The 21,423-nt window shown below is 34.1% G+C and overlaps 2 protein-coding genes across 2 annotated transcripts; both read left to right on the top strand.

Moving 5' to 3' along the window:
* The first annotated feature begins 9,978 nt into the window (after window positions 1-9,978).
* On the top strand, window positions 9,979-15,241 carry LOC130812620 (uncharacterized). The gene is made up of 3 exons (XM_057678148.1): window positions 9,979-13,123; window positions 13,599-13,903; window positions 14,275-15,241. The coding sequence occupies exons 1-3, from the start codon at window positions 10,569-10,571 to the stop codon at window positions 14,610-14,612; spliced, it is 3,198 nt and encodes a 1,065-aa protein (XP_057534131.1). The 5' UTR covers window positions 9,979-10,568; the 3' UTR covers window positions 14,613-15,241.
* Window positions 15,242-16,134: 893 nt separating this feature from the next.
* On the top strand, window positions 16,135-21,423 carry LOC130812622 (neutral/alkaline invertase 3, chloroplastic-like). Its single transcript, XM_057678151.1, has 7 exons — window positions 16,135-16,423; window positions 17,011-17,633; window positions 17,718-17,883; window positions 17,973-18,184; window positions 18,628-19,121; window positions 19,218-19,266; window positions 19,947-21,423. The coding sequence occupies exons 2-7, from the start codon at window positions 17,073-17,075 to the stop codon at window positions 20,271-20,273; spliced, it is 1,809 nt and encodes a 602-aa protein (XP_057534134.1). The 5' UTR covers window positions 16,135-16,423; window positions 17,011-17,072; the 3' UTR covers window positions 20,274-21,423.

Here is a 21,423-nt window from a genome sequence, read left to right as displayed (position 1 = left end):
CTGGAGATAAGTAGAAGTGTGATCAAGAGAAGCGACTTATGAGAGGAAGCGACCTGAATTCCTGCAACACAACACGTTAGCTTTGTCCGGGGGGTGATCTCCCGGAAAACCCCTCCGACGCTCAAGTTAGAACGTGGATATGAGAATATGGAGTAAGTGATTACAGAATGAATACAAAAAGATGCAGTGGGTGATATTATTGGAGTGTTGGTATGCTAATGAAGTGGAGTATGAGCAAGGATGCTTAAGAGGGTTATTTTTTAGATGTCCTCTCCTCTCTGATGGTTGTCCCTATTTATAATGTTGAAGGAGGAAGTTACTTCAGAGAGGAAAGGTGGAAGATCATGGGAGTAGTGGGAGTAATGGGAGGTGGACTGGTCATGGGAAGAATGGACAGTTATTCACCTTGAAACAAGGAGAGCCAAGCATGATTGAAGAGTGGAAGGTGGTGGGCAGTTATTCTCCTTAAAAGGAGGATGGCCAAAGAAGATAGATGACAGGGAAGTCAAGTATTCTGAAGGTAAAAAGCCCATGGGCCCTCCAAGGAAGACAGGAAGTCCAGCAGAAAGCCCATTGACCAAAAGTCAAAGTCAATCCGGAAAGGTCAAAGGGTATCTTAGTAACATGATGCTAATTAATTAATAAATAAAATAATTGAGTAAACAATACCATGACAATATATATATATATATATATATATATATATATATATATATATATATATATATATATATATATATATATATATATATATATATATATATATATATATATATATATATATATATATATATATATATATATATATATAAACACACACACACGTAAGAATGATTTCCATCCCATTTTTATTAAAACCTTAAACAGCTATCAAAAAGAAGCACTAACAGGAGGAGCATCTTCTTTGTTCTTCATTGCCTCAAGTCCTCAACGCCCAAAGCAAGGTAAGAATCATTTCTTTTTCAGTTTTTCTTATTCTTTTATTTTTGTAGTTCGATTTTTTTTGTTCGATTTTACTGTTTATTGCTCGTACTACCAGTTTCATTATTCATACTTGTCTAATTTTTTCGGAGGGAGTACATTGTTGTGTTCTCTGTTTTTACTTGTCTATTTTTTTTATAGTGTTCTTTGTTTTTAATTTTGTTTCTTATTTTTTGTTCACTCTCTTAGACTAGTAAGAATGGTTCTTATTTTTTGTTTGTGTTCACTGATTTTTTTCCCTTTTTTTGCGTTCGATTTTATTTTTTGTTCACTACCATCTTTATAATGTTTCTTATTTTTTTGTTTGTGTTCATTGATTTTTTTTATACTGTTTTAGATTTAGATATGTGTTTTTATATACTGTTTTGGATTTAGATATGTGTTCTCTGTTTTGAATGTTTTTAATAGTGTTTCTTATTTTTTGTTGTGTTCACTGTTTTTACTTTTTAGGTAATGGATACCACTGATCCTGAACATGTTCAAGTTGACCATAAAAGATTAAAGTTGAAGAAGAAGAAGACATATCTTGCCCTAGTCCAAGTCCAAGTTTCGATCAACATGAAATTCAGCTCAAAAGCATCTTCCTCAGCCACCATATTTTAGATTATGATGATTTGTAAAAACTAATTATGATGCTTTTGGTTTTGGGTTGTCAACTTAACAATTATGAATGATGATAGTTGAACTTTAAAGCATGTTTATTATTAAATGTGAATGTTTATATGTTTAATTTTTAAAAAATGGATCACATGATCAGAAGTATATAGGTCAAATGACATAAATAATATGGGTCAAATGATCCGAAAAACCCGAGTGAAATCAAACAAAAAAAACGCAGGCTAAATGGGTTTTTAGCAGGTTGACTTGACTTGCTATAGATCAGGTCGGGGTTTTAATTTTTGACCCATTTAAATAAATAGGCCATATTTGGGTTAATGCTTTATTGACTCATTTATATATGACACGAACCTGAAAAAGACCCAACCTAATCTATTTGATTCCCCTACCATAAAGTATAATATAAAAACTATTTTATGAGGTTTTAAAAAACGGGTCAAAGTGAGTCGTATTTAAATAGAGCTTGACCTATCCTGACCCGTTTAAGATTTGACATGAAGCGCCCCGACCCAATTTATTTAAATTTTGACCCGACCCGTCCATTGAACACCTCTATGTGGCACACAGCGGGTAAAATCGAAGACGGCTTTTGCTACCCTTCTTCATTATGTTCTATCGAGCCATCTCCCTTCTAATAATTGCATATGATTTTTCAATTTTAAAAAGTGGATTTTGATTAAGTCTCTTCAATCTCTATCAAGCGTGTCTTTTAAGCCGGCAAGAAACTGGTACAACCTTGTTTGGTTGTATAATGTCATTTAAGCTTTTCATGGTTTTATATATATATATATATATATATATATTTTTTTTTTTTTTTTTTTTCTTTTTTCTTTTTTTTTTTTTGAAATGAAGCTTTTCATGGGGTTGGGCATTCTATTCAATCAACATTCGAGGTTGATATGAATTTGCTGTAATATGTCTCTATAGATTCATGTTCCTAATTGATGTCGTTTGTTTTAATAGTTAAATCAATCATTTGTAGTCCATCTCTTCTACTATCATACATTGCTTTGATTTCTTTTCATAATAATGCCTTTTCTGTAGGGAAAGCTAGAAATTGATTTATCAAGCTTGATTCAATGTTTTTGATCATTCAAGACATTTGAATCTTTTCCGTCACATTAATGATCTGTTTGGTGATTGATACTAAATGGTGAGACTAGTAATGGAATGTAAGTGTAATTTTGGTAAGAATATCTCTTGATAAATTTAATGATCATACTTATTCTCCTTCAAAAAGTTCATTTTCTTCATAAAATTCATTCCAATGGATTAGCACTTAAACATATGGTATTAGGTGGTAATGAAAAATTGTGAAAAAAAAAAGTTTTTTATGATCAAGCTTTCATTACCATGGTATATGGTAATAACATGATACATATCATAAAAATTTTGCACTACAAATCATTCTCATTACCAGCAATTAGTATCATTAACCAAACGGGCCGTAAATATAATCTTGGTCAGTTCTTGGAGGAGGATTAACAACGATATGATTGAGACGTCCCCTTTCACTAATTTCTAGATGCATTAATCATGACCATATAATCTAATTGTGGTTGTTTAATTTTTCGTAGATATTTATTGGAGTATTGTTATCATATGAGTTTAATTGTGAGTGATAATTTATCGTAATACTTACAATAATTGGATCATGGTAATTGGAGTTTTTTCGATTGCAGTGATTTAGTTTTTTGGGGTTTTTAAGATTTAATTTAGGTCAAATTGGCTCCTGATACCAAATTAAACAAAGAAACAAGATTATTTTATTTTATTGTTTGTGTTTTTCAGTATTTGCTCTACATTTTTAATGACCTCTATTTATAATAGATAGTCATAATTAATTCAAGAAATATATATTTTCTTAACTAAAAATTTAGAGTCCTAACTATTTCCCAAAAAATAATGAAAAGATATAATCTAAAACTAATAATTTTAATAGTTCTATTATTTCTATCTTATTTTTCAACAATTTCCTTTTTATTTGCCGCATTGAAAAAATTCTTACATTTTGTTTAATAATGCAAATTAAGGAAAAAAAAGGATGAAATCTGTTAAAAGTTTATTCATTTTTAATATTGTTTCTTAGAGGACTCTGAGAATTTAAAATAGATTATACAAAATATGAGCCCTACTCTTGTCATACTTTTCAAGAACAACATAGTAAGTATTCTACAAAATTGTTATATAGTAAATATTATTGAACAATAATCAGATATCTAATAATCCAATTCATCTAACAAAACTTAAATTTATTTATCAGAAAAGTTCTGACATTGATTGGTTGAAATAAAGATATGCAAGAGATCATAGAAAAGTAGGTCAATGATCTGTTTAGTCCCAACATGACAGCAACTTTGCTATAATCTACACTATAAACTTTGGAATCCTATATTTATACTAAAGAATTAAAAGGTTAAATTGATGGTATTTTAGATATTTTTTTACATCCTTTCGTACGATATTTATTTGCACTAGAATGGTAAGAAGTAATTGAAACAAAACCTATATTCACCAGACCTTATAACCAAATCCGACTCGATTCGATTTAAAAATTGACTTACAATTAAGTAAAAACTAATGTGGACACAAGACCCGATTTTAAACCGACCTGAAATACCTTACTCGAAATCGGCCTGATAATCCGAATAAACACCTCTTTGTATAGCACATATTCTCCTCATACATGATGCTAAATATTCTAAGTGTAAAATTAATTGACGGGTGTTCTTGATTATAGTACTTTTTGATTTAAATTAAGGTCTCTAATAATCTTCTTTATGCATATTGTTGAGTAAACTACTTTTTCTTTAAGGTTATCTCCTGTATTATTTGCTTTATTGTGCTTTAATTATGGTTATGACTATTTTATATTGAAAAAGTTTGTTAAGGAATTCTGATTTCCATGATGGAGAGTAGTTAGTAGTTTGAATCAAAGGTAACTATCTCTGCCTGTTTGTGCTGGCAATGTAGTTTGGTTGCATTGGCTCATGGCTAGCTTGGCATTTGGATGGCATGGCACCTTGAGTGATTTGAGTTGAATGAGGAAATGTAAACGTGAATTTGCATGAGTGAATATCAACATGTGAATAGCGTCCGACTATAGATGATCTCTCATAATAATTAAAGAGGTATATATATGACAAATAATTATATGAGACAATTTTACGATGATACACGTCTTATATTAATCTGGGGTTAATAAATTATTTATCAAATTTAAAACCTCCCCACTTTCACTATATACTTGTCAAAATTAGCCACTTTGAATGTAAAAACATTCACTTTGAGTGTTACATGCCCACTTTCACAATACGTGTAGAATATCCATTGTGAATATGAAATTAGCCACTTGTTAAAACTATCCACTTTAGATACGATTTTAAAATGTTCACTTGCACTATATATGTTTATTAAAATGTTCCTTGTAAATGTTAAATTAGTTATCTTGGTGTTAAAATGCTCACTTTGGGTGTTAATACTCACATTCACTGCATTTGTTAAAATATCCATTATGAATGATAACACTGTGGTTTTTTTTTTTTTTTTTTTTTATTTTTTTTTTAAGTGATATTATATTTATATATATATATATATATATATATATATATATATATATATATATATATATATATATATATATATATATATATATATATATATATATAAAGAATAAAAAGTTAGTCAAATTTAATGGAAACATGATAATTTTATAAATTAACAACTACAAAGTAAAAATTATTTTTTCTAGTTTCTTATATTTGGTTTATAGCTTTTCAGAAACTAAGAACTAAAATCAAAAAATGAAAACAAATGGGCAATAATAATAGTGTTAAAAAAATTATGTAACGTATTGTAAAAATTTACATAATTGTTTTAGTGGTCTTATTAGCATGGACGAATATTTCACTCTTTAACCCTAAAAAGACCTATGACAAAAACTAAAAAGCTCTTTAAATATTTGATCAAGAATATACCATTTGTTTTCATTACATTTGAGTGAATTTATAGAACATCAAGATTTTTAATTAACTTATAAGAAGATAAAAAATAAATTGCTTGAAAATAGAAAACTATGAAACTACGCTAAATAAAAGGAAAATATAGCTTTTAATATGATTAATTTAAGATAGACGTGTCTTAAAGTTGTCGAAGCCTTCATTTTCGATAAGGCTTAGCCTGATTTGAGCACTAGTCAGTTTAAAATTTCTTTATAAGTGCATTTGGATGAATTTTTATTCTCTTAAAATTCCGTCCTCCACTTATGTAGGCGCTAATGTAGCTTTGAATCTTCTTTATGGGATTGAGAGTTGCATCATGAACCAGTTTTCAACATAAACGAGTCTTGAAATCTTGTCCCTTGAAATTAAGAGTTATTTCTTAGATTTAAACTTGTCTTGACTGTGCATCTTAGACTGGAATTGATATTGTACTTTTATGAACTTGAATCTATCGTGCGATATTTGAAAAGGTTTGAATCAAACAAACCATCATCTTGGCTTGGATGGTTTCGAACGCTATCTAGCCTTTTCCCTTTGTTGGACCTTAGCTTCTTAACTTGGATCAAAACCTTGGGCTTGTATTATTAGGATTTTGATGCATGTTTATCTTCTGGGTCATTTATTCCTCATAAAGTTGTTTAGCGTATCAATGTGGGATTTTGTTTATTTATGTGTGATTTTATTATAGGTGTATTTGTTTAATCTACTTTTAATTTAGTTTATAGATGTGTTTTTAATACATTAATGTGTAGTTTATACTTTATATTCAGTATGGAGTATTGTGCCATAGAATTTTTTCAAACTAAATTAAAAGGTAAACTCAATCAAGTTGCAGTTCAATCTATCTTGTTACATGAGTGAGTTACACTTCTTTATGGACTAGACTAGTGATAAAAATAGTTGGAGACATTATATTTGTGTCTCAGATCATAGATAATTACCTATACCTTATTTATTTTTGTTGTCTATATGATTACTTTTTATTATTCTTTGGTTCATGTTTAGCCTTAATATTTGTGTTGCATTGGCTTGTCTTGTATGCTTTTGTTTACATTTGCAAGTTCCTCGAGTCGAGAGTCTAATAGGCCGCAATCTTCTTTAATTAGGGTAATATTTATTGTCTTCCATACCTCCCTAGATGACGGTGATGATGGTTTGAGTAATGCAACGATTAGGTGTAAATTAATTCAACCATATTCATGACAATAGAGAACATTTATACAAATTCTCAAATAAGACGGTTTTATAATAAGACCAATTTATTGATTGACTCAATGTACATTTATAACTTTAAAGTGACATAGCTGTACAATGATTATTTATAATTTTTTTAGAGGGAAAGGTGAGATATATTTATGGGAAAAATCAGCAAAAACATAGTCAGAGCAACGTCACTAACAATCTTAAATAGCCATTTATATATAATTTTAAAGTAATTACTTATAATTTTAGAGTGATCATTTTATACTCTTAAAGTGATCACTTATAACCTTAGTGATCAGTTACAATTTTAGAGTGATCGATTATAACTTTGAAGTGATATTTATAACCTTAAAGCACTCAATTATATCCTTAGATTAATCACTTATAATTTTAAAGTGACAATTTATAATGATTTAGTGATTACTGATTAGAAAATAAATTGATTTTATGAACTCGTCTCATGGTGAGATTCTCTTATACAAAACTTGTTAGAACTCTTTAATAATCAACAAGCTTTGTATGAGACCGTCTCACCGTATTGAGGGGGCATTTTAGTCATATTAGTCATATAGGACAAAATTAAGATAAATTCTCATGTAATATAAATAAACTTTACCAAATGAAATAAAACAACTGGAATGATATTTGCTTCTTTCAGATTCTTCCAAAATCTTCATGGTATCAGGCTAACTTTCTTCCTTCCTCTTCAATGGCGGGCACGACTCCACCGCCACCACCGCCACCACCAGAAATCAAACCCAATTCTCCCTATTATCTTGGTTCACAAGATCGACCGGGCGATTTCATCACTCCAACCCGATTGAAGTCCGATAATTACGATTCTTGGGCAGCCGATATTCAAATGGCTCTTGAAGCTCGCCGTAAATTCGAGTTCTTGGATGGCACCATCACTACTCCTTCGCCGCCATGCACCCGATCAGACTGGACGCCCATTAATGCTATGCTTATTTCCTGGATCTCAAATACAATTGATCCTGAAATACGCTCTTCTTTATCCAAATTTTGGGAGGCCAAGCCATTTTGGGATCATCTTAAACAACGGTATGCTCAAACTAACGGTCCGAGAATTCAGCAATTGAAATCTTCAATTGCTAAGTGCGAACAAACAAAGGAGATGCCCGTATCGGTTTATTACGGTAAACTTCATTCTTTATGGCAAGAATTGGATCATCATGAACCTTTAATCTCATGCTCTATTTCTTCTTGCAATTGTGGTTTTTTACATGAAACACGTCGGGAGCAAAATCAATTACATGAATTTTTAATGGGACTGAATTCTGATTTTTATGGGCCTTTACGAACCCAAATTCTTTCGCAAGACCCTCTACCCAATCTTGATCGTGCTTATCAGTTAGTCACTCAAGAAGAACGGGTGCGAAAATCAAGGCTCGTGGTTGATCATAAACCGCAAGATGTTCTAGGCTTTGCTGTTCGTACTAAGGCCGTTCGGGTTCGTGGTTCTTCTGAGCGACCACTATGTTCTAAATGTAATAAGCTTGGTCATGAAGCCTCTCGTTGTTGGGCTGATACTACTTGTGGTCATTGCAAGAAGCGAGGGCATGATTCTAATCATTGCTATGAGGCTGTTGGTTATCCGAATGGTTGGTTTGCTGGGAAGAAATCTTCCAGTCGAGGTAGAGGGCAGGCGCGTGCTAATGCCACTAGTAGTAGTTCGACTGTTACTCCATCCGTATCTGCTTTGGGACAGACCTTCACTGCCGAACAATGGAAGGCAATTTCTGAGGTTATTGGTAACACTAATGTTCCCGATAATCGTCTTAATGGTAAATTTGATATGACATCGTGGATTATTGATACCGGTGCTACACATCATGTCACCGGGGAATTGGCCTGGTTGTTTGATACTCATCCATTTGAGTGTCCAATAGGTTTGCCGAATGGCGAACAAGTTATTGCTACTTTGGTTGGCTCCGTTCATTTATCTGATAAAATTACTCTCATTGGTGTTCTTTATGTTCCGAATTTGAGTTGCAATTTACTCTCTGTTTCTCAACTTAATGATAAATTACAGACAATTGTCCAATTTACTTCTCTTATTTGTGCTATACAGGACTCCATGAAGGAGCTGATTGGAATGGGAGTTAGAAAAGACGGACTATACTATTTTAGAAAACCCGAAACTTCCACGTGTGCTTCTATTATTGCTGCAACATCGAGTTTGGAATTGTGGCATCGTCGACTCGGACATCCTTCCGAAAAAATAGTTAAGATGATTCCTCATGTACAAAATACAAAAGATAGTTTACAATCACGGTGTGAAGTTTGTATGCATGCTAAACATCCTAGAGACAAATTTTTCATAAGTGATAATAAAACATCTCGAACCTTTGAAAAAATTCATATCGATTTATGGGGTCCATATCGTCATATTTCATCATGTGGTGCTCGATATTTTTTAACTATTGTTGATGATTATTCAAGAGCTGTGTGGATATATTTGTTGGTTGACAAATTAGATGTTTTTCGTGTGTTTATGTCTTTTGTTGCTTTGGTTGATCGACAATTCTCACAAACAATTAAGGTAGTACAAAGTGATAATGGGACAGAGTTTAACTGTTTGCTCGATTATTTTAGTACCACTGGCATTTTATTTCAAACATCTTGTGTTGGTACACCACAACAAAATGGGAAAGTTGAGCGAAAACATAAACATATCTTGAATGTCGCAAGAGCTTTGAGGTTTCAAGCACACTTACCTATTTTTTTCTGGGGTGAATGTGTTTTAGCTACAGCCCACTTAATTAATCGCACACCAACTTCTCTCTTACATAATAAAACACCGTTTGAAATTTTATTTCATAAACCTCCGTCCTTTGATGCTATTAGAGTCTTTGGGTGTATCTTCACACCGTGAGACGAACTCATAAAAACAACCCAAAGTTAAACTTATATAGTAGTTACCTAAATAAAAATAATTTTTTTTATTAAATTTTAAGATATTATAATTAGGTCAGTCCATATCAAGCCATCTCATAGTGAGAATGTCTTAATAAAAAATTTGTCCTTAATAATTGTTATATTATATATGGACCTCATATCGGGCCAACGTCATACAAAAATGTTTCTAGCCCAAGCCCCAATGTTGGATCTTATATAACCCCTAGAAATTCCATTCTACGGAAATACGGCTATTCATCTTCCAGTCCTTTTCAATCTTCGAGGAAAAAAAAGGTAAAATACGAAAAGAATAGTAACACAAGCGAAAATTATAAAACTGTAAACTATCTTCCCTTTTTCTCTCTTGTTCATATCAGAAAAACTTCTCCGAAACGTCAAAATCCCAATGTTCGTTAACCTCAGATCAATACATTTCTTCTGCGGAATTCTTCATATCCTTTGCTAAATTGTTTTGCTCTCTTCCGTCAACAATTTGTTGCTTTAATTTTCCATTATTTTCGTCGCTGAATTTCGGCAATTTTCGAGAAGATCGTGCCTAGGGTTTGTCGCAAAAATCAACTGTAATTTTCGCCTTTATTTTTATTTTTTGTATTTCGAAATTTTGTTTTTGTCATGGATTTCTATGCATTGTTTTGTTAGGTTTTGATTTTGAAAAAACAAAACGTTTTTCGAAAATTTTAACATGAATTTTACGTTGGTTTTTTTGCAATTAATGGTTTAGGAAATTTCTATGTTGTTTGTTGTTTCTGAGTTGCGATTGATGTTTACGAGAAGGAGCATATGTTGGTTGAGGTTTGAAACTTTTAGGGTTTGATTTTTGGGTTAATGATGAAGGAAGGAAGAGACATGGTGGTTAATGATAGTAGAAGAGAAACGGATCTACATGGAGAGAGAATTGTTGAGAGAGAACACGGATGTTCGCCACATTTGGAAGTTGATGAAAGAGGGATTGGTTTCGTTGTGATGAGTGGAAATGGTGATGAACGTTTGAGAAGTTTTCAGGGTTATCCATTGAGGGATGATGATGCGTCTTCAAGGTTTCAGTGGACTCATTTGTTGAAAGGTTCAGGGAGTAAAGTTGTTAATGGTGAGAAAAAGGGTTTGCAAGATAGTGTCTGTGCTCCTTATGGTAGGAGATATGATGGATTGGTGGAGAAATTGAAACCCGTTGATGGTGAGACGATCAGGAATCTACCTGATTATGATTGTAATGGTGGAAGAGCTAAGTGCCATGAAGTCACTAGGAATGTGACTGGTACAGCTGATGACTCTAAGTATCCTAGAACTATTAGGAACTTGACTGATCATCCGGCTGAGGATTCTGAGTATATGCGTCTTAGGAATGTGACTGATCTTCCGGCTGAAGCTTCTGAGTATAGACTTATCAAGAATGTGACTGGTCGTTTGGCCGATGATTCTGAGTATCATCGGCCTATTAGGAATGTGACTGATCGTTCTGCTGAAGATTGTGGATATCGTAGGCCTATGAGGATTGTGACTGATCTTTCAACCGAAGATCTTAGACAGACTAGGAATATCTCCGGACTTCCAGACGGAGATTCTAAATATAATGGATGCACTAAGAATATGACTGATTATTCAACTGAATATGATGAATGTGCCAGGAAAGTGGCTAATCATCCACTTGAAGACGGTGAATATCCTAGATGCGTGAGGACTGGTCATCTGATTGACGAAGCTGCAAATCAAAGGCTTACTAGGAGTGTGATAGGCTGTTTTTTTGAAGATGATGGGAGAATCCGGAGGAGAGAATACCCACAGCATACGGATAGACAAAGTCCAAGAAATACTGACGAGAAAGGATATTGCCTTAGATCTAGGAATGATGATAGCTCTCCTTGTTTGACTCCACATTCACAATCTAATGATCGAAACAATTCATTCCGAAGAACTTCCTATACTGAATTTGAAGGTCCTCACCAGAAGGTTTTCCATCATCAACTTGATTGCCTTGCAACTGATGATTGTATTTCACCGTCAAGTTGCTATGGTGCTCATGGAATGCTATACTCTAAAGCTAGAGCCAATGCTCGCCATATCCCTAGTGAGGATATTACAAGGCTAAAGTCAAAATATAATCAAAATTATGCTGAGTACATCTATTCAACAAATCCAAATTCTGGAAAGCTTAATAGAATGGCTTTGTCTGAAGACATATATGACAAATATGAGGATGTGGCATATTACAGTGGCCGAGGTGATGCATTTGAAACTGGAGTTGTTGATCCTTCCTTAACAACATATGGTTTCACTAGTAACTCTCGAGAATGTGCTTTCGAAGAGAATGAATTACATAGCTTTAGTCACACCCTGCAAGAGGCATCTAATGTGGATATGAATGACTTCAACAGGACTGCCCATGAGATAGATTATGGTAGGGTTAATTTGGAAACAATGAACAGGTATCTTGAATATGGGACAATGGCTACTCATGAACAAGAGTATCTTTACCAATCTGATGAATTGGGATATGCCGTATCATATGAAGACCAAACATGGAATCATCCACTGTTGGATGATAGAGCTCTTTATGTGGATGAAAATCAACAACATAGATCTGAATCAGGAGATGTTGATTTGCGTGACCAACTGTCTAAGCATCATAAAAGGAAGCGAGGATTTGTTGACAATACGAAATGGTCAAAGCACAGAACTTCGAACTTGGGTGGTAGAGGTGCTCTGAGCTATGACAATGCTGAGCCTGATAATGAATTTTTTCATCCAAATAAGAGATCAAGCCACCATATTCAATCAAAGAAAAATGCAGGAATGTCTAAAACTGACCATACACTGTCATTTGGTAGTTTATCCGAGGAACTTCAAAGTCGATTAAGCAAACCTTGTGAATCTGAAAGTAATGCTTTGAAAAACAGGCTGAAGCGCAATTGTTTTGCTCCTCGTATTCTTAGACCTCAATCCTCTAAATTTCTGAAGGGAAATGGTAACCGTGTCAGGACTTTGAATGTTGGTTACTCAACATCTGCTCCACGAGCTAGCGGCAAAGCCAAGCCCACCCAGATTAAAAAGAGACTTAAGCCAGCACACCATAGGGATGTCTCCCCATCGGATCCTCAAGCTTCGCAACTTGGCCTCAACTTGGAGTCGCAGCAGAAGCTAACCACTAAAAACCCTGAGAGTACCAAAGAAGCAGGTCTTTTCCATGTAGCTGATCTAGATCAGTCAACACTCAAGGTGAAGCCTGCAGAGAAGGACCCACCTGAAAACTCTCTTGAACTCAAGTGTCAAGTGGACAATTGGTTTTTGAAATGCATCCTTTACTTGAATGGGAATCCTGGTCGACAGAAAAAGTTTAAGGAGCTAGGAAGCGGTGGTACATTGAAGTGCATCATATGTTCCAGGTTTGCCTTCAACATTCAATAGATGCTCTTAATTCTTGAACCCTGTTTGCCGTGGATTTTGAAGTAGCATTCTATCTTGAAAACTTATACTTTATTTTTTTATGCTCTTAATTCTTTCTAATGAGTATCAGGAAGCTTATAGAAAAAGTGCTACATCCACAACCCCCTCCCTGCCGCCCTTTTAACTGAGCACGAACTTGGCTTCACTCTGCATTCTTAGTTTGGACTTGACAGTATTATTTTTTTTGGAATCTTAAGTTATATCACAAAAACCAAAATGTTGTTCAAGCGCAAGGGTAACCTCAGGAGGTTATGTTATATTTTCACAATCTGTTCACATTATTATTAGTTGCCATGTAACAATTGTCGTATTTATTTTCTAAACTGAGCAATCATAGTAGCAATCATACTATTCCTGAATGCTACAAGCTGTTGTTTTACAAGTTGGTTTATGGTTTTCTATGCCTTGTAACAGCTATAAAGAGTTTATGCAAACAAAAGATGTTGCTATGCATGCATTTACATCTCTGAAGGTTGGGCTTAGAACACCACATCTGGGGTTCCATAGAGCTTTATGCGTCTTGATGGGTTGGGATCCATCAGCTCAATCTAATGGCCGCTGGATTTGCAAATCATTGCCTGATGTTGAGGCTTGTTCTTTGAAGGAAGATATAATTGTTTGGCCACCTGTTTTAATAGTTCACAATGGATCTCCAAAAACATCCTATAACAATGAGCACGGGAAGATCTCTGTGGGACAACTTGAGAATATTTTGAGAGGTGATTATGAATTTAATCTCTTTTCCATTTTTCGTCTTTTAGCTTCCACCCACTTTTGCTGCTCATCTTATTTATCTTAAGTGTCTATATTGCATACAATTGTGCCTAGTATGTGGATTCTAAACTCGGACTTCTCTTTGATTTTCACTCACGCTCTGTTTCTGAACCTGATGATTGAACTTTTACATTGCCTGACTAGGATACCCAAATATTTGCATTGACAAAGTTGAACGGTCCATCTTACATATATAATTTTAATAGTATAATTAGTTTTTTGAAATACTTTATAATTTATTCTGCGCTATGATAGACTATGTTGCTTGATATTCTTTTTTCTTTGGGTGTGGTTTCCTGCATTCACTTTGTTGCAGATATGGGTTTAAGTGAAGGCAATACCAGAATATGCCATGGAAAATCTGGAAATTCAAATATTTTTCTGGTGAAGTTCAATGCAACCTTTTCGGGTATGCAAGAAGCAGAGAAACTGAATAATGTTTTTGCTGAGAAGAAACATGGAAGGGCTGAACTTAAAGAGATTGATGCCGGGGCAGAGTGCAGCGAGGGAGTTTCTCAAGACAAGATTGAAGACGCGTTGTATGGCTACCTTGGAATTGCGGAGGACTTTGACAAACTTAGTTATGATATGAGGCGACATTATGTGGCAAAGAGTAAGAAGGACATCCTAGCTCATGTGCAGACTGCTATATAAAAGTGTCCTATAAGATACAGCAACTCATTGTGATCTAGAACTAACATTTAGGATGCAGTTAGTTACTAGGGTTAGTGCTAAAGTTTTTGCTTGTTAGCACCGTCAAATAGGTTTTCTGCTTAATGACCACTTATGTCGATAACTCTTTTGATATGTACGGATGTACATGTGCTAACTGTTGGAGCCTGTCAACTGCACTCCTTGTGAGTGGTGCAACTTTGGAAGTGCATAGCAGCACAGTTTTTACTCACGTAAATATGAATTTTCTTATCAAAATGGTCAGCCCTTTGATCTTTGTAGAAATTTCCAAATTACTTGTATATTTCTGTTTGCTGATGACAATTTCAGAATATGGCTACCCCAATACCGATTCTTGATTAGTGTTGTCCCTGCAAGAAAGGACTTGTGCTTACCACAATCCATGTTAGGCCTTGATTGTTGTTTTTGAAAGATATGAAACAAAAGAAGAGTAGAACAATTTACTCGTGTATTAAGAAGGAGCTTAACGAGATTTGACAATATATATTACGGGTTATGTTAAAAATTATTATACAGATAAAGATGAAGCTACTTATGAAGATTATGTAGTAGATGTGACTAGTATACAAAATGAATATATAAGCCTTACGTTAGATCTCGTGGTGTTACAAAATCACTTCTCTAAAGTCGAAATTGCTCCGTATAGTACACAATACACATGGACTCTTGGCAATACATGACATCCACCTCATCAACGATGTACCACAATGAGGTAGACTTAGAAACACTTAGAACATCGTCGAAATATATGATCAAAAGGTGTTTATGGTTTAAGAAATCTAAAAAGAGAGCATATATCTGTTTTTATGTCTTTTAGAGGCCATTCGACATCTAGCAAAACAAAAAAAGAAAAGGCAATATATCACAGGCACTGATTGTATTATAAAGGTAAGAATTAAGAGAATAATCATGTCTATAATATTTACAGTAATAAAGGCAAGAATCCTTACTACAATCATATTTTACTGTAAATAATAATACTCTAGTGTAAAAAGAACACACCAACACCCACATTCGAGTTAAAGCCCAGTCCAACCAGTTGCGCGTGCATGGTGGTTTCTGTAGCATTAGCCTCTAGTCTCGAAATAAGTCTTACAAGTGTAAAAGATATATAAAGAAGGTAAGAAGCTCATATTCTTCCAATATGAGACATTGAAAATTATGTAGGTAATTTTTATTATAAAATTTATTTTAGGTATTTTTGAAAAATATTATTTTTTATTGGTGACTCATGATATCTTTCATAAAACTTCTTTCGTTTTTTAATGTTTTTTTTAAAGAATATTTCACTTTAGGAGAGAGAAATTTAAATATGATTTTAGAGAAATATATTAAAAAATAAAATATATCAATTAATTTATTATCAAATGTCAAATTCATTTTATTGTATAATTTTTATTATATATTTATAATAAATATTTAGGATGCGTATTTTAAAAATGAACTAATGATATGAAGTACTTATAAAAAATTGAGTGCGAGACGACGTCGTGGCAAGTGGCAACCTTCTAGTAGGCTCTCTCTCCTCGTATCCTGCAAAGTGCAAACCAAGCAACGAACCACAGGGCAGCATAACCGCCATAACTACAAACTCCAAAATTTTTACTATTTTTTTTTCTTTTTAACTAAATATATCAAATCCATGAATCATTATTATTTTTATCCATTTTCCATTTCCATTTCCATTTCCATTAAAGAATATAGCACAGAACAGAGCAAGATATCTGGGTTTAAAGTCGTAAACCCTTTCTTTTGATCACTACATGATTCAGGTCAGTTGGCTTTTTCTATCATCCACTCTACCATTGTTTGTTTTGCCTTTTCAATTGGAAGATAGAAATTAGAACTGTTCGATACTTCTGATTGATTATGATTTTTTCAATAACAAAAATTCTTCCTTTCCTCTGTTGATGATGAGTTATGACAATGGATATTTGCAATTTGCTTGGTGGTTTGATGTGATGCACAAATTCTGAGCTTTATGTTATATCCCAAGCTTTCCCCAAATTGACATTTGGGTAAATTGCTAATTTTTTTATTGTTTCTTATATTATGGGAAATGAATTACATCATAAGGCAAATTTGCCCTAATTGACATTTGGGTCGGGCTTAAATTCTAGCCTCAATCTTTTGGTATCAAGACTCTTGACATTTGTCGTGCTGGATTCTGTCATTGATTTTTGTATGATGGGAAATACATAGTGGTATGATTTTTGTATAATGTTCCTTAAAATGTTATGTTAAAGGTAGTTTTCCTTATTTTTGTTTGTTTATTAGTAGCTCCTTTTAATTTGAAATCTCTTGTTGAGCTCATCATGTGGGTAATTGGTGTTGATTGTGGGTTTTTTTTCCTTTGTAGGTACCATAAATGTTACTGTCCTTTTAGAAATTTTAGGTTGGTGAACTGAGCATAGATCAGGAATGGCTACTTCAGATTCACTTCTGCATCCTTCTTTTCAATTTGATCTTTGTCTTAAACCCTATTTGAGTTCTTCAATTTCCTTGGGATGTCCTATAAGGTTAAAGGGTTCAAGGGGGGTGAGAAATCACTTGGAAATCGGTTGTTATTCGAGGTTGAAATCTATCCCTCCTAGGAGAACAATAGTTAAAAGGCTTGATTGTTTGAGTAGAGATGATTCAAATGGACCCTTGTTTCATGACAATAGTGACAAGTTGAATCCTAGTTTAGCTGAAGTTATATCTAGTGAAAAAATAGCTGCTGCAGCAGCAAAAAGCGAGAAAGCATTGAGGATTAAAGCTGATTCGATTGAGGATGAAGCGTGGGAGCTACTTAATGAATTGATTGTTTATTATTGCGCTAATCCGATTGGAACAATTGCTGCGAATGATCCAACTTCCGCAAGTATTTTGAATTACGACCAAGTCTTTATTCGTGACTTTATACCTTCTGCTATAGCCTTCCTTTTGAAGGGTGAGTATGATATTGTGCGGAACTTCATCCTACACACTCTTCAGTTGCAGGTAATGTGCAATCTTTTTGATGTTAGGACTGCCTTCTGCTTGGTTGCTGATGTTGATTAATTTTAATATCTTTGTCATCGATAGAGTTGGGAGAAAACCATGGATTGCCACAGTCCAGGTCAAGGATTGATGCCTGCTAGCTTTAAAGTGCGAACGATTCCCCTAGATGGCGATGATTCTGCGACTGAGGATGTACTTGATCCTGATTTTGGTGAGGCAGCTATAGGTCGTGTTGCTCCTGTCGACTCTGGTTGGTGTCTACGCTTTTTCTATGTAGAGACTAGTTATGAACTAGGAGTAGTTCTTAATTGTGTGCTTCATGTTGTGAGTTCCATTCAGGACTTTGGTGGATTATATTGTTGAGAGCTTATGGAAAATGCTCTGGAGATCTTTCAGTGCAAGAAAGGGTTGATGTTCAGACTGGAATGAAGATGATTCTCAAGTTATGTCTAGCTGATGGTTTTGACATGTTTCCAACTCTACTTGTGACTGATGGCTCTTGCATGATTGATCGTCGTATGGGCATTCACGGTCACCCCCTTGAAATTCAGGTTTGATTTTATTAATAAATCAGTTTTTTGGATTATGAACCATTGCTGATGTTCATAAGAAAGTAGTTGTATTTCAGGAAAGAAACCATGGATTTTATTTTCTTCAAAATTCATGCTATCAAAGTATACAACTAAAAGTGTTCATTCAGGTCAACGGGTCGATTTCGGGTTAAGTGTTTCGGTTCGGTTCAAAATCGTGTCTTGTGTCTGTATTGGTTTTTACTAATCGTAAGTTCATTTTTAAGTCGTGTCAAATCGAGTTCGGTTACAAGGTCAGGTGAATATCGATCAACTTGTTTATTTTGAACACCTCTATATGCAACTCTACAATATTGGGATTTCAATTTCCTTTCTTTTAACAGTTGTTGTTTTCCATTTCTGCTTCCATTTTCGTGCTTTTAGCCTCCAGCTTCTCAATCTTCAATCATCTACATATCTGGCAGGCGTTGTTCTATTCAGCATTACTGTGTGCGCGTGAAATGGTCACCCCTGAAGATGGATCAACTGACCTCATAAGAGCACTTAACAGTCGCTTGCTTGCACTGTCATTCCACATTAGGGAGTACTATTGGATTGAAATGAAAAAACTCAACGAAATATACCGTTACAAGACAGAAGAATATTCATTTGATGCAATAAACAAGTTCAATATCTACCCCGACCAAATCCCACCTTGGTTAGTAGAGTGGATGCCCGAGAAAGGTGGGTATCTGATAGGAAACCTGCAACCTGCCCACATGGATTTCAGATTCTTCTCTCTTGGAAACTTCTGGTCTATCGTAAGCAGTCTTGCAACATCAGACCAATCACATGCCATATTAGACCTTGTCGAAGCTAAGTGGGCTGATCTTGTGGCAGATATGCCTTTCAAAATTTGTTTCCCTGCGCTTGAAGACCAAGAGTGGCGAATTGTCACAGGCGGTGATCCAAAGAATACGTAATGTGCTTGTTTCGTAGAATTCGTTCCATTTATTAGTCCCATAATTGTACACTTTTCGTCTTACTTTCCTCTTCCATGTTATTTCTCTTGCAGCCCCTGGTCTTATCACAATGCAGGTTCATGGCCTACTTTGCTCTGGCAGGTTAGTGTAACCACTTTTTAGAGTTCTTTAAAGAAACAGATAAACATGTTTGGCAAATTGTTGTTGGTTTGACAAGTTGGAAGGATTGGCAGGGGCGTAGCAAAAATTGACAAATTCTATGAAGGCCCTATGCAATTTTAAAAATTATGATATTCTTCTAACAATTTTGTATCTTTTAACATCTAACATTAACATATACTAAGTAATTTAATAATGAGGCCCCTATTTTTCGGGTCCCTATTCGGTCGAATATGTTGAATATGCTCAAAACCTCCCATGAGGATTGACTATTCTTGTTGGCTTTTAAGTTAGCACAATAAGGCTGGTGTTTACAGAGATGTTTGGTGAAATTAGATATTGACTGTTGGTTGTTTATTAGAGAATAAGTGTGCCAACAAACAAAAAAGTTTATGAAAAAAGCTGCTCAGAACAGTGTTTTATTTTGGGTTAAAAGTCAGCTTTTAATTGGCTTAAAAAGTATTTACCAAACATGTTTTTTTGTTGTTTGGCCGATTAATAAGTAATAAGCCAAAATCTAACCAAAATGCCGGTCAAAATGGTAGTTTCCCGAGCAAGGCTAACTTAAAATAACAAGGAAAACATAACCAGTTTTCGGTATCTTCATGTATTGTTTGAAGTTGTATTGGTGTTTTTAACAAGATCTACATTATTTTTTTCAGCTCACAGTGGCTTGCATAAAGATGAACAGACCAGAGATTGCAGAAAAAGCTGTCAAAATCGCAGAGCAGCGTATATCAAAAGACAGATGGCCTGAATATTACGACACAAAAGGAGCTAGGTTCATTGGCAAACAATCTCGCTTATTTCAGACATGGTCTATCGCAGGTTACCTGGTGGCCAAACTCTTGCTCGCCAAACCTAAAATGGCAAAAATCTTGATCAACGAAGAGGACTCGGAGCTTGTTAATGCCTTCTCATTTCTTAGTGCCAACCCACAGAGTAGGAAACGCTCTAGAAAAAGACTCAAAAAGACTTATATCATCTGAGTTGCAAGGTACACCTCAAAATTACTTGCATTCTTTTTTAGGAATTTGTATAATGTGACTTTTTGGGATGGCAGAGAATTTAGTTGGTTTTTGTCGAAAAAAAACCGGGGTGAGAGTAGCTCGTGGCATCTACAAATTCTCGCCTTTGTTGTATGTACGTATAATTTAGCATATCTTGTTATAAAAGGTTCCAGAGAGACAAGATATTGATCTGTTATTAGTGTATTGTTAATATCAGGGAGTCATTAGTAGTTAGTTTGCTCCTTCCTTCTGAGTGATGGCCTTGGACATTATATCAAGGAAGATTGTTGCTCCATCTTAGTCATTAAATGAGAATAATCTTCTTTGTGCTTGTAGTACAATGAAATATGGTAAAACTCAAAATCCTTCACAATAACTTTGATGGGATTGCGGATGGATATATCTTAGCAAAACCCAAACAAAGAGGAGAAGAGATAACTCATCACTTACAATTTTAAAGGACGTTCATTACTGAAACCAATTGATTGCAGCAGAGATTACTCAAGTTTGTAAAGTGATATTACTCTTTTATCTTTTTTCGATGTGGGACAATTTACATGTGAGTTAAGAGTGAGTACTTCAACAACTTGTTTAATAGCTTAAATTATTTTCTACTATTAATAAGTTAAGTTTACTTTTTGTAGGTTTCATTAATTTTGCCTATTCTTTTTATGCAACATATCTTATGCGGAACAAATGATTTCTTTGGTTATTGGTATTAAATAATGGAAATAATTATGACAGTTGTATGTAATTTAGCTAGAAAACTATTTGAAAAGGTTTATGAATTAAGATCATGTATGTTTATCATTCTTTTCCATCCCAAAATTCATTATCATCCATTACCACTTGGAATTGGTATTAGATGGAAAATGGTAATGGAAAATTGAACAAAATCACATGTTTGAGGGTGAGAGCTTTATTACCATTGAAATGACATAGCATGTTTTATGAAAATCAAAACTAAAAGTCATATTCAGATTAATTAGTATCATTTAATACCAAACACAGCAAAAGAAGTATATAATATCAATAGTAATAGTAACATGCGTAGGATTAGTCATGTAGCTCACTACTTTCACTTTGATTAGACAAGTGACTTGCACTTGATGTTGGGTTTTACTGGGAT

The sequence above is a fragment of the Amaranthus tricolor genome, chromosome 5 (assembly GCF_026212465.1).
Source record: "Amaranthus tricolor cultivar Red isolate AtriRed21 chromosome 5, ASM2621246v1, whole genome shotgun sequence".
NCBI lineage: Eukaryota > Viridiplantae > Streptophyta > Magnoliopsida > Caryophyllales > Amaranthaceae > Amaranthus > Amaranthus tricolor.
Note: the sequence above shows the minus strand (reverse complement) of the source record. Positions and strands in the feature narration are given on the sequence as shown.